The following is a 13819-nucleotide window of genomic DNA, read 5'->3' as shown; positions in this document are numbered from 1 at the left end:
CATTTTATTTTCAAGTACAGTGCAAATGTTTAGTCATCTTTTTTTTTTAAAAGTAATCCCTAGAATTCTAAAGAAATTTCGATCTGTGAATAGGCCCAGTGGCCAGTGCCTGAATCCAAATCCATGTCCCTTGAATAGCTGAGAGGTATCTCACTTGTGGTTTGAGCATCACAGATTCAAATCGAGTCTGGCAGGGGCCTGGGACATCACATAGTCCGTCTTTCCACAGCTGAGAAAGCCAGAGCCTAATGTCCCTTTGACTTCAGACGTTTCTGTCCCTCTGCCACACCCATATACCACTCAGACTACTTAAAATTCTTCTCAAATCGGCTTTGAGCCAAAAATTGTTAGCTGTTCTTCATTTCAAGGAATCATATTGTGAAATTATGAATTTCATGGGCCATTTTCCCCCAATAAACAAAATCTGCATAATCCTATCATAAAACTTGTTCATACATATATATATACAAACAAACGTCTAAAAATCACCCGTGCACCCACTCTGAGATGACTGTGTTGAGCTGTAGGCTGAAGTCATGTGTAGTCACACGTCTACTGAACGGAGAGCCTTGACCAGGACTACCTTAGGAAGGAATCCTGGACTTGACTTCCAAACATGTTCTCTTGTACCCTACTTTCACTCCGGCTGTTTTCCCACTCTGGGATGTTTAGTCTCTTTGCCTCACACCCAAATCCTGCGCATCCTATTAGGCCCCACGCATTAAACCCACATTGTTCTATTGGTCTCCTCTTCTCTCTCCTCCTGCTAGACTAATTGTCCCTCTACCTCTTCCTAACACCTGTGATATTGTTCTGGTGCTAAATCGTGTACTGCCCTGCTAAGAAGTTTTGTTTTTCATCTATTTTCATTTTCTATTGAGGCATAATTGACGTATAACATGATATCCGTTTCGGGTAAACCACATGATTCAATATTTGCATACACTGTGAAATGCCCGCCGCAGTAAGTCTAGTTGACATCTGTCCTCATGCATAGCTACGCGTTTTTTTCTTGTGATGAGGACTTAGATGTTTGTTTGTGCACAGCCTCCTTAAGGATAAAGACTGCCTTGTGTGCCCCAGGCATTTCACACAATGCCCCACTTAATGAACACCTGTTCAATATTAATAGATTTCTGACATAACAATGTTTTTGATTGAACTATAGCTGCAATTTTGTTTAACGATCTGCCTCCTAGACTCTTTATACTGATTAAAATACTTTTGAGGTGATATAATTATTTTCGCAATTGGAAGGTTATATTTCTCTTCTACAAATGGCCATGTCTTCAGTCTGAGATTCCAATCTGCTGAAGCCATCCCAGCCCTACAGCATCCGCTCTGTAAACCCGGGAGCGGGGATCACGTGGTTGCTGACAGCCAGAAGGGAAAGGCGAGCGGCAGGTCTTCTTGTGAGATGGGATAATAATCAAGATGTATTACAATGAAATGAATGAGCAGCATAAAAAATTCATTCTATAGTCTCCCTGGGTTTTCTTTCCTCAGGTCAAAATCCAGTTTCGATGGTGTCTCTTTAGCGAGTGATAAGAACGACTGCAAAACAGAAAGCAAAAATGACTCTAAGATTGAGAGGAAAAAGTCTTCGTCTTCCAGCCAGGTAAGCGGGAGTGAGACATGTGCTGTTTCCAGGGCAACAGGCATGAAGCCAATGGGAAGAAAGAGCCCACGTAGGCAGCTTCCCGCTGGGCAGGACTACATGGGCATTGGTTGTAGAGAATCTAGGAGAAAGGACAGACCACAGATCCTTCCATCGATTTTTCATCAGTATCATCATTTACAGCTGACCTTTCAACACATACTGAGTGGGTGGTACTGACAGGTGCCCACAGGCACCCCCACCCGGGACCAGCACTGAGTCCCATGCTTGCCTCATAATTGGCCAAGACTAGGAGAGGTGTGATATCCTTGCATTAAAATGAAGGAGTATGGGAACAGAGGCCACCCAGCTGCACACAGAGGAGACCTGTGGACAGGGTCATGACTTGCTTCTGCTCTAAAATATACCCAGAAAGGCATCAAGGCCCAGTTCTGTGCCACAGAGTGTGACCGACTTACTGGGCCAACAGTGGGGTTTTTTGACACTTCATCCCTAAATACTTGAATATGTGTCTCCTAAGAACTATTACAAAACACTGTTGGCACACCCAAGAAATTTAACTAAATAGTAAGTGGAAAAATATATATTATTAATGTGAAATCCATTTTCAGATGTCCACAATCATCCCAGTAGTGAACACTTTTTATAAAGGCTTTCCTGTTTCCCCTCTCAAACATCCACTCATGAGCCGGGTATTGCTTTTCATTTCTATCCGTCCCACTACCCTTTTTTAAAAACCTCTTGTAACAATGATATGTTTGAAGAGTCCGTGGCCTGGGATATTTTTAAAACAAGTGGTGCTCACTATAGACACTAAAAACAAAATCTCAGTAAAGCCCTCTTGCACACCTGGCTTTAATCAGGTAACTTCCTGGATGCAGGTGTACTCCTAGGAGGCAGCGTGAGGTAACCTACTATATGAGATGTTCATCTATAAAACTAGAGGCCCGGTGCACGAAATTCGTGCACGGGGTGGGAGGGTCCCTCAGCCCGGCCTGCACCCTCTCCAATCTGGGACCCCTCGGGGGATGTCCAACTCGCAATCTAGGACCGCTGGCTCCTAACCACTCACCTGCCTGCCTGCCTGCCTGATCGCCCCTAACCACTCTGCCTGCCTGCCTGATCACCCCTAACCACCTCTGCCTGCCAGCCTGATTGCCCCTAACCACCTCTGTCTCGGCCCCCGCCACCATGGCTTTGTCCGGAAGGAGGACTGGACAACTGGAAGATGTCCGGTCAACCCGGTCTAATTAGCATATTACCCTTTTATTAGTATAGATTATTAGTACAGATAGTAACTTGTGGGGACCATCAGTCATCTGCACGGCCTGTCTGAAGCTCTTCTTGACAGCAATACTAGGGCCACTTTTGCCATTGGGATCACACCTAGTTTGGATAATAAGACATCAAGGATCTGTTTTGCTCCTAAGAGTTTTCCATCGAAAGTATCTGTCAGGCAGAGTGGTGCTTGGAAGGAGGACCCAGCTCTATACCTGAGAGCTGTGGTTCCAGTTAACCCGGTGTCTCTGAGGCACAATGCCCTGACCCAGGCAATGGGGGTGTCAATTCCCAGGCGATCCTAGGGTGGTTTGTGAAAGCATTTTGCAAAGTGTGAAACTTGGTCTGTACATTGTTGTCAGAGTTGTAGAAATAGATGCCTTGAAAATGAAGAGGTGTTCAACGTTTCAGACTCTTGGGCCTTCTCCCTCCCTTGACACAAACCCTGCCGGTCTTGACGGTCATCTCCCTGGGACACTGGCTAAGGAACCGCCTTCACAACAATAACAGTGTTAGTGACAATCCCAGGTAGTAGGTGCTTTAGCTGTTTTGTCCTATTTGAGCCTTAGGGCATCCCATGGAGGCAAGTCGTTTTTGACCTCTGGCACAGAAGAGGAAGCTGAGGCCCAGAGAGGTTAAGTGATGAGTAGGCCACAATCACATACCAAAGAAGAAGTGTGACCAAGACTTGAACTTGGGTCGATGTGACTACAAAGTTTTTAACCACTGTCCTCTTCTGAGACTACTCACCTGTAGCCTTAGTGCCCTGGGGTCTACTCCCTTCCCTGGTGAGATTCCTTAGCATCCCTCTCATTTCTTACGTGGGACATCCTTAGCCAGCACCTGGGGAAGGCTGGCCACCCGCTGCATCCTGGTTATACTGTATATGCAACCAGCAGGTCACTGGTCTTGGCAGAGGAACCCTTCGTGCCCTGCCTTCCACTGAGGGGTTGTGTTGGAGACTGTAAGACCAGAGAGATGGAATTCATGAAGATGCTGAAATAAGGGAGGGAAGGTACATTGTGTCATTTAAATTGAAGTTAAAATGTGTGATGTTCCACAAAAATCTGAGAGCGGCCATGTCTCTGTTTTGTTCCCACCATAGTACAAGGCAAATTTGCACTTCCACAAGCTGTTTCTTGAAGTCCCGACTGAAGAACCACTGAGGCAAAGTAAGTTCTGACCCTTTTTAAGCTCCATAGTTGAAAAGATGCTCATTGGTTGGGGAGGAGGAAGAGGGCTGGGGACTGAATCTCCAAGGGGTGGTTTCTGAAAGTCACGAGGCAGCCGCAGCGCCAGCTTCATGCTGCTCTCACCGGGGCTCTTGAAAGACGAGTGGAATGGGAACCTGAGTCTCCCTACTTGATATGGAGTCAATCCAAGATGACTCCAGAATGATATCTTCGCCTTCCATAGCTACTGCTGAAATGCATTGTGTTTGGATTGTCCTGAGATTAGGATAACAAGCCTGGAGCAAGACAATCCACTAAAAGAAGGCTAAAAGGACACACAGATCTGGGTGGACAGACATGTGCTGACTCGCCGTTGGGGCTCACCAGGGCTCCATTCCAGCCCCTCCGTGTACAGTGCTAAGACGAGATGCTGGTTCCAGCCATGATCTCCAAGCAGGAAGGCGTGGGTCACATGCTGTACCGGCAGTTGGACCATCTATCTCAAAGGGCGTCACTAGTGACAGTCCCAGGGAAGGAGGGCAGGAGTGCTAAGGTCAGCACAAAGGGACACACCTTCCTACATAGAGGAGATTCCTGACACACCATTCCTGACCCCCATTTGCAGTGACAGACTTGCCTTTCTGGTTTGATTTTCAGGCTAAAATGTGTAAAACTTTGAATGAAAAAAACCCTCGTCTCTATACTTTTACTCCAGTGAGGGTGACTGAAAGGAGATGATAGATGTTGTGAGCATGGGAATGGGTTGTCTCTGCCCATCCCTGAGTCACCAGCATCTGTACAGAATTCTCTTCCTAAATGTAAATTCGAAATGATGTAACACGTGTGTATATTTTCTCAGGCTTTACCTGTGCTCTGCAGAAAGAAATTTTATACCAAGGGAAGCTCTTTGTATCAGAAAACTGGATTTGCTTTCATTCCAAGGTCTTTGGAAAAGACACTAAGGTTGGTATCATTTTCCAGAAAGGAAGCTAACCCTGTGGCTATGACTTGCTTTCAGTGTAGCAATATTTGTAAATATTGTGTCATTATTATACCCTTAATGGTGGTTCCACCAGTGACAGGTTCTGTGCGACAGGTTCTCAATGCCGACACCTCCCTCTCTCCCACAATCCTGCCCTCAATCCTTCTTACCCGGCTGGTGTCACCAGAGAACACGTTATTCCTATGAAAAGTGTTCCACAATCTGTTTCAAAGGATGTACGTTAAACAATTTTTTAAAGAAATACTGATTTTGTTCTGTATTCATACGAGTTAACCATCTAGAAAAAGCTACTTACAGAGTTCACTTTGTACTGTTGCCAGCCCAGAAGGAGCAGGAATTGCAGCATTATGACTGAGTCTGAGAGTCATATACCCACAATCCCCAGTGGGTGCTGACTGACACCTTGACATCCCCATTAAGTACAGAGCTGGGGGAACAGAGGCCCGTGACACACTGAGCCACTAAGGAGAGCAGCCTGAAGGAGTTGGCGGCTTCCCAAGCCACCGCCTTCTAAAACAAGGACCTTGGGACTATGGCATCAGAAGGGAAGAGAATTCCATGCCATTGACATTCTTGCCCTTTGAGCTGTGCTGTCACATTCAGGCTACCCAAATAAGGAGTCGGAGAAACGCCGTGTTGGGTGTGCGTGACCGCAGCGAGGTTTCAAGCATTCTGATTTGTGATTATGAGTAAGCAGCTTTTATATTCATGAAGTAGCTGATTAAAAATTCTTTTTAAGTGGTAGGTATGTTTTATTTAAGCATTCTCCCTAAAGCCACGGGCAGTCTTCTAGCTAAAGACCACTTAACAAATAAAATGGAAATTCTTTATTTTGTTGGTGTTGAGTCAGCAAACTAGCATGCTATTTTTAGGTCAGATGTTATTTTTATATTGTTCCTTTACTATATAGACTTGTTTTAGATGCACAGTATTATCTGAATCATTATAATGCAAAGCGATATTAAGCAGTATTCCACCCTATTTCTAAGATTTCTGGATTCTGAGAACTTGTTCATGGAGTGGGGACGGGGGTCGGGGGTTGAGCGCCATGCCGTTCAAGGTGGTGAAGATGGCTGTCAGGAATTCAGAGAGAGCCAACACCTCACCGAAGCAGGAGGGTGTGAAGACATCAGTGAGGAAAGTCTTAGTCTTCCTTTGTGAAGGATAGGGGAACTCACAAAGCCAGCATTGCAGTTTCAAATGAATATGATTCTGCCAGTGGTTTCAAAATCCTACCCCCACCTACGAGAAAACTGACCAAAGAAAAGGTAGGAGTGACCCTGTTTTTAAAGACTTGCCACACTGGGGTTGCTCTTGCATGTGCTATATCTGAGACAGGATATTGAAAATCAGCAGGGCGGGGACACAGAACCGTGACAGTGCCGTGTACTTTTCTTCCCCTGGAAGGATGGTGTCAAGGAGACGGGGCCTCCGCTCCGTGGCGGAATTTCCTCCCTGCCAGCAGGCCTGGCTCCAACACCATCCAATGTGAACTAAAGGCAACCACGATTTTCTCTAGGAAGAGGACTTTTCTAAACACCCCCCCCCCTGGAAAAAATATATTAATAAAGTGTAGTCTTCATTTAATCAGGACCTCTTAGCACACTGGTATTTTCAGATGCTTGTAAAATTGAATGTGTGTATCACATTCCACCTAGGCTCGAACTGAAAGGTTATTTCCACCTTATTTCTCACAGGTGATCTAGTTGTCATTTTATATTCATGAAGCAACTGATTGAAAACTCCCTTTGTAAGGGTGTTCCATGCCTTAGATGATGAAAAGAAATCCAAAGTGATAGCCCCTCAACACTGCTCAGAAACAAAATTAGACTCATTTTTACATCGCCATCTGTCTGAGTAGATCTTGACATCTTTTTTCCAAAGTCATCTCAACCTATAACTGAAGGGACAGAACAATTCCACCCAAGTGTGAATGCAATATTCAACATAAAATTATAGTGTGGTTTTTTTTCCTTCCTTTAAACTGCCAGTATTAACATAAGGACCTTCTCTTCCCCACGGACCTCGTTGATCTCTTTCAAAATACATAAAGCATTTTTGCAAAATATATGTTCAAGTGAGTGGGTGCACCTAGAGAGAGATTCAGGTCATATTCTTTTTACCATGGGTGTGTGTGTGTGTGTGACTCTGTTTTCAGGGATCAAAGTGATGTTACCCCTGAAAACCAAACTGGGTTGAAGGGATACAGGTATAACATAAAAGTATCAGGAACATCGACTATTCTTTGTGGCATCTGATACATTCTTGTAGTATATTGTCCGGAAAAAGAACTACACTTAGGATAAGATTTGTTCAGATTCTGTCTTTGTAATTTATTATATTTATGTCCTTAAGCAAGTCATATGCCTCGCTACACAAATGTCCTTATCTCTTAGAATATCTACTTTACAGGAAGGTCATAACTAAGTGGCATTCTCATCTGTAATAGGTATTAACAGTAGCTGCTACAGTTGATATTGTTATTCATTATGGTTTGAACCAGAATTTAAGAGTTCTTTTATTTCACCCATCCTCTTTACATGAGGCAAATGAGGAAATGAAGGACAGTGTCATTGAGTGCTAGGCATTTTCCATACATTATCTCATTTAATCTACAGAAAATCCTGGGAAGTAGATAAAACTGACCCCATTTTACAGATCAGGAAACTGAGGCATGGAAAGGATAACTCATCAGGTAGAGGAGGTCATGTAGACAGTAATAGAACCGAGCTGAGAATTCAAATTCCAGGTGTTCTGCCCAGTAATGGTTCTATTACACCAGTGTTTTTCACGTTTTCCCCACCCACATGTGCCTGAGACAGAGGAGAGTGGGGTATGGGAGATTAGCCTGCAAAAGCAACCTTCTTTAGAGCCTTGGGCTTATCGTTAACATGAATGTAAATTTTGCATTCTAGTCCCAAGTCTAAAGATAAAGGTTTCCCAGGAAGCTGTTCAGCTGGACTGATGATCCCGATTTATTCTCTGGCTTTGCATTAACAGCTTAAGGAGCTCAGGACACACCCAGGCCACTCTTTAAGATGGACTTTTCATGGATCCCAGAGAGCCTGCTGCTGGTTTGTTTTTTCCTTTAACAGGAAAACTTCAAATGTTGTTCTGTGAAGTCTTAACCAGCGTGTTAATGCAGTGCTTCTGTTTCAGATCTCTATTCCGGCTTTCTCCGTAACCCTGATAAAGAAAACCAAAACTGCCCTTCTGGTGCCAAATGCCCTGATTATAGCGACGGTCACAGACAGGGTGAGTATGCCCCAGAGCAGGGCACCTTGCTCCATCCGCTCTGATCTCCCTTCTCTGGGCCTCCTGCCGAGACCAAGACCCTGGACCATAAGTATCATTATCTCCCACAGGGAATAACCAAGTATATGTAAGACTGGTTTGTAAAATCCTAGCCTTTAGACATTCCTGTAGTGTTGTTTCCCCTCACAAGATGATTTCTTCTAATATAATTGTTGCCAATTTTTAATTTCCCGCTGACTTAATTCTATTTGCTTGACCAAGGTCAAAAAAATAACATTTCTTCCCAATTTCCCTTTCCCTAACATCTGTTATGTCAGTCTAAATTGATGTTCAGTGTCTTTAACATGATTTAAAACAACAACCATCACCACCTTGTTGACAGGGTGGGGCGGGTGACACTGAGGAGTCCCTGCAGTGGGGGTGGCCAGCCGCCCCATAACCTCAGCTGGGACCTCTCCAAAGGCATCCCAAATACCTAAAACTTGTGCTTATTATGCATGCACAAATTCAGTTACTGCCCCCTCTTGGCTTCCATGTTGCCTTACCTATCCCACTTTTTTTATTAAATACTAGAGGCCCGATGCACAACATTCGTGCACTAGGAGGGGGAGGGGGTCCCTCAGCCTGGCCTGCACCCTCTCGCAGTCCAGGACCCCTTAGGGAGCAGGCCTAAGCCAGCAGGCAGACATCCCCCCAGGGGTCCTTAGCGCTGCTGTGGAGGCAGGAGAGGCTCCCACCAGCACTGCTGCGCTCCCCCGCCGTGAGCCCGGCTTCTGGCTGAGCAGTGCTCCCCCTGTGGGAGTGCACTGACCACCAGGAGGCAGCTCCTGTGTGGAGCATCTGCCCCCTGGTGGTCAGTGCACATCATAGCGACCGGTCATTCCGCCGTTCAGTCTATTTGCATATTAGCCTTTTATTATATAGGATACTTTTATTAATTTCAGAGATGAAGGGAGAGGGGGAGAGAGATAGAAATACTAATGAGACAGAATCATTGATCAGCTGCCCCCTGCACATCCCCTACTGGGTCTCGAGTCCACCAGGTGCCTCCCATTTCATAGGTCAACACTCAACCACTGAGCCACACAAGCTGGGCTCTATCCCACTTCTGTACAGGAATTCTCAAGCTGTTGTTGACTGTTGTGATGCCACATTCATATGCAACCAGAAATATCTGCACTGAGAAGTGTTTATTTCAGCTTGGGAAGAGAGAGGGAGTGGAATATTTTGGTTACCCATATTTTACTTGAAATTATTTTTTTAATGTTTTGCCTACTATTTCTATGAAAGCACAAAAGCCACATTCCATTTGTAACCACAATGGATAGTTGAAGAGGGAAAGATGAGCTAGGAAATATGTTAATAACTATTTTTGGAAAAAATATTTAAATAAACTAATGGCTAATAAGCATTAAGTACTTCTCGCCAGGCATATGCTAAATACTTTCCTTATGTTTTCCCATTTAGTCTACCCTACCACCCTCTTGGAGGTAGATATTGTTGTAAGAAAACTGAAGCTAAGAGGGCCTAAGTAAGCAATTTGCCCAATGTGGCCTACTCCATGTCAGAGCCAAAATTTGCAACTGGGTCTGTCTAATGCCAGAATCTATAATGTTAACTACTTTGGGCTATAATACTTTATTATATTATACTAGAGGCCTGGTGCACGGATTTGTGCACAATGAAAGAAAATTAATTAGAAAGTGGCTGGTGGGGCGGGTTTGGGCGAGACGGGCCAGACATGCCCTGGAGCCAACTTCCTATGGTCCCTCCCTGGCCAGCTGCACCTGGGGCAGCACCAGGGCTCAAAGGGCGTCTGCGGAGTGAGTGGGGTCCCTCAGCCTGGCCTGCGGAGATTGGGCCGAAACTGGCAGTCTGACATCCCCCAGGGGTCCTGGCGTGCGAGAGGGTACTCTGCAAAGTTGCTGTCACTCAGCAGCTCCTGCGTTGAGCATCTGCCCCCCTGGTGGTCAATGCGCATCATACCTACTGGCCTGTTGGCCAGTCGCTTAGCCTTTTATATATATAGATTATATTGGAAATTGTATCAGTTTCTTTTCACGGGTGAATGAGAGGGGTAATCACAAAATTTTGAAAGTGAGTCTGGAAAGATTCCATGGCTCAAATACATGGAGAAAGAGTGAGTTTTAATATTTTTCTCAACACACTGTTTAGGGTAAAATCATTTTTCCTTATGTCACTGGTCTCCAAATGACTTGTCTGGCTCTGATTTTACTTCTTTCCCATAACTCACTTATAAGCACCCTCTGCAGAAATCTCCATATTTGTACAAGGAAGGATCTGGAAATGGCTTGAAAAAGAACAAGCCTATTAGAGCCCCTGGGAAATTTTCAGTGGAAAGCGAGGTCAGCGCAGAAAAAGCAGACCCTCAGGAATTGCTAGATACCTAAACAAGCAAACAAAAAAAACAACAACAAAAAAGGCGGTGGAGAGGGTCTAGTAAATATCACTAGCCTTTTTTTAATGCCCAGGTCTTTTCCTACCGATGCTGATTTGGGGCGCCTTTCTCGGGATATTGGAGCCTTCATTTTTCTCTGTGTTTGTCCGTTACTTCAATTGAGTTTGAGGGTTTTGTTGCTATTGCTGGGGAGTATATTTCCTTCAGTGCAGGAATGGAATAAGAACTGAATGTGTGGGTGAGCGGAATGAGGACATGGACCAGAGAATGGTCTATATCATTCAAAATGAAAAGTATATATATATATACACAAAGAAATGTTTGAACTCTGAATACTCGTTTCTCATCAGGCAGTGTCTGTTATTAATTACTCTTGTTTTGTTTTCAGTACATATTTGTCTCCCTCCTCTCCAGAGATTCCACTTATAAACTACTCAAATCCGTGTGTGGACACTTAGATGTGAGTACATTGCCGAGCCCCAGTGACTTGTCTGTCTTCCCTGCTTCTTACAGTTCCGTAGTTAACCCGGTGTTTCATTTTGTTTCAATCACTGCAGAATACAAGTGTTGGTAACAGTCCCAACCCGTCTTCTCTTGAAAACAGTTTCCGGGCAGACCGCTTCCGGGCAGACCGCCCTTCATCTCTGCCTCTGGTGAGTTGCCTACATGGTGTCTAAATGCAAAAGAAAGGGAATATGTGGTGCAACTACACGTCTCCTTCTGCCATGACCAGGGTGCAGGAGGAACTTAGGGCCGTAATAGTTGAGGCAAGTTGAAGAAACAGGGCATGTGTGTCCTGAAGAAGAGGATGACCATAGGGGGTCATAAACTTTTTTCAAGGAATTAAAGGGTTGTCCTGCAAAGGAAGAGAAACCCGGTAGTGGGCTGCCTTGGGATGACTGGTCACCAGAGATATGCATAAAGTCTTGCTGCGTTTGCTTGTCAGTGTTGTTTTAGAAAGATTCACCCATCTGTTCGGGGTGGGGCATGATTCATCCCACAAACAGTTGGATGTCTTCTGTGTTGAAGGTTCCATGCTAGGACATGCTTTAAGGACATCAGGAAAAATCTAGACTAGTTCTTGCCTTCAAAGACTTGACAGCTTAATGGATAAGATGAGTAATACCTAGAATTAACTAAAAAAGAAAAGCTGTAGCCCTAGCTGGTTTGGCTCAGTGGATAGAGCATAGGCCTGCAGACTGAAGGGTCCTGGGTTCGATTCTGGACAAGGGTACATGCTTGGGTTGCGGGCTTGATCCCCAGTTGGGGGTATGCAGGAGGCAGCCGATCAATGATACCATCTCATCGTTGATGTTTCTACCTCTCTCTTTCTCTCTGAAATCAATAAAGAAAGCTATAATGCCCAAGTGAAAGGTAGAGATTCTTTGGTTCCTTTAGACTTTGTTTACTGTCAAGTAAATTTCCTGTGGGGAGTAAGTCCCCCCATTTGTACACGATGTAAAACTGTGATAGCGTAAGCTGGCCCAGGAGAGTCCTAGCCATATGATTCAATTGATTATCCCAAAATGATTATTGTTAAATGTTGAAATACCTTTGGTGAAGTAGTATAAGCCCATGGTTTCCAGATCTACAAATCTTTTCTTTTTTTTGAGAGCTATTCAAAAAGTAGTGGGATTGAAAATATAGCCACCCAAAAACTTGAACAAGAATGATCATAGCTATCTATATGTATGAAAGCCTAAGCGACCATCTGACCATTCGACCGTTCACCTGGTAGCTATGATGTGCAATGACCACCAGGGGGCTGACGCTCTGACCAGTAGAGGAGGGAGCCTGATTCCTCGTGGAATCGGCCCTGGGTTAGGTTGCTGCTGGGGCACTATTGGCCCCAAATCTGCTTCACCCGCATCCCAGACCCAGAGAGGAGGGAGCCCGATTCCGGGTGCGTCACCCGAGAACCACCCTCTCACAATACAGGACCCCTCGGAGGATGTCAGAGAGCCGGTTTGGGCCCGATCCCCACAGGCCAGGCTGAGGGACCCCACCAGTGCACAAATCCGTCACCAGGCATCTAGTTATTCATAATAGTAAAAAAGTGGAAGCAAACCTAATGCCCACTGATTGATGAATGGATAAACAAAATGTAATCTATCCACACAATGGAATATTATTTCCCTAAAAAGGAATGATGAATTACTGTTACACCACTACAACGTGGATGATCCTTGAAAACATGCCAGGTGAAAAAAAGACACAAAAGGCCACAATATTATAGATTCCATTTTTACAAAATGTTCCAAATAGGCACATCCATATGGATGGAAAGTAGATCAGTGCTTGCCAAGGAACGTGGAAGAGGGAAAAATTGGGAGTGACTGGGAATGGGTAAAGGTTTCTTTTTGGCAGGGTGATAGAAATGTTCTGAAATACGATAGTGGTGATGGTTGCACAACATTGTCAATTTTCTAAAAACGACCGAATAGTACACTTAAAATGGTGAATTTTATGTTGTGAATTTTATCTCAAATTTTTTTTAAAAAAAAACTTCTATAAAATCTTTTCTAAAACCTTTTAAAAATAGTGCAAAATAGAATTTAACACATATGACTTAGAATCCAACAAGCCTGGTTTCAAATCTGGTTCCACCCCGCTGAGCTATGCCATCGGACAGGCTCTGTAACTGCCCTCCTCAGTTTCCTCATCTAGCACAAGGCCAACCCCACAAAGTGGCTGTGAAGGTTAAGTGCAATCCTATGTGGAAGGAGCTTTGCCTACTGCCTCGTACATGACAGGCATTCAATACATAGTCATTACGTTGAAGAGACTTGAATTTTTTTTCCATTTTCATTCCCTATAAAAATCTTGCATGAAATTGAAATGACCCAGATAGCTAGTTGAAGGTGGACGGTTGGTAACTTGCTTACAAGACGAGTCTCTTCACTTGACAGCTGACTAGACTGTGGAGTGCTCAGCCCGCTGTGCCTTCTCAGGGTGTTTCAGTGACAGCCTGGTCTCTCTGGTTCTGAAGCACGTTGGGGGGAATGGCTGGGATACAAAGGGAGACATTCCACGCTTCCCCTACTTCTCACTCCCTTATCATCCTTCTGTAATTT

The 13819-nt window shown here is 44.5% G+C and overlaps 1 protein-coding gene across 8 annotated transcripts in view; it reads left to right on the top strand.

The window, feature by feature from the left end:
* Positions 1 to 13819, top strand: part of GRAMD2B (GRAM domain containing 2B) — a 67796-nt gene that overhangs the window by 41395 nt on the left and 12582 nt on the right. For all 8 annotated transcript variants that reach the window (XM_054714951.1, XM_008141354.3, XM_054714949.1 and 5 more), the window contains exons 3-8: positions 1507 to 1618; positions 4002 to 4068; positions 4928 to 5031; positions 8231 to 8326; positions 11134 to 11205; positions 11303 to 11398. In XM_054714951.1, coding sequence (XP_054570926.1) covers positions 1507 to 1618; positions 4002 to 4068; positions 4928 to 5031; positions 8231 to 8326; positions 11134 to 11205; positions 11303 to 11398 — 547 coding nt within the window. The remainder of the gene's footprint in view (positions 1 to 1506; positions 1619 to 4001; positions 4069 to 4927; positions 5032 to 8230; positions 8327 to 11133; positions 11206 to 11302; positions 11399 to 13819) is intronic.

This window comes from Eptesicus fuscus, chromosome 4, assembly GCF_027574615.1.
Source record: "Eptesicus fuscus isolate TK198812 chromosome 4, DD_ASM_mEF_20220401, whole genome shotgun sequence".
NCBI lineage: Eukaryota > Metazoa > Chordata > Mammalia > Chiroptera > Vespertilionidae > Eptesicus > Eptesicus fuscus.
This window is presented reverse-complemented; position numbering and strand designations above follow the sequence as displayed.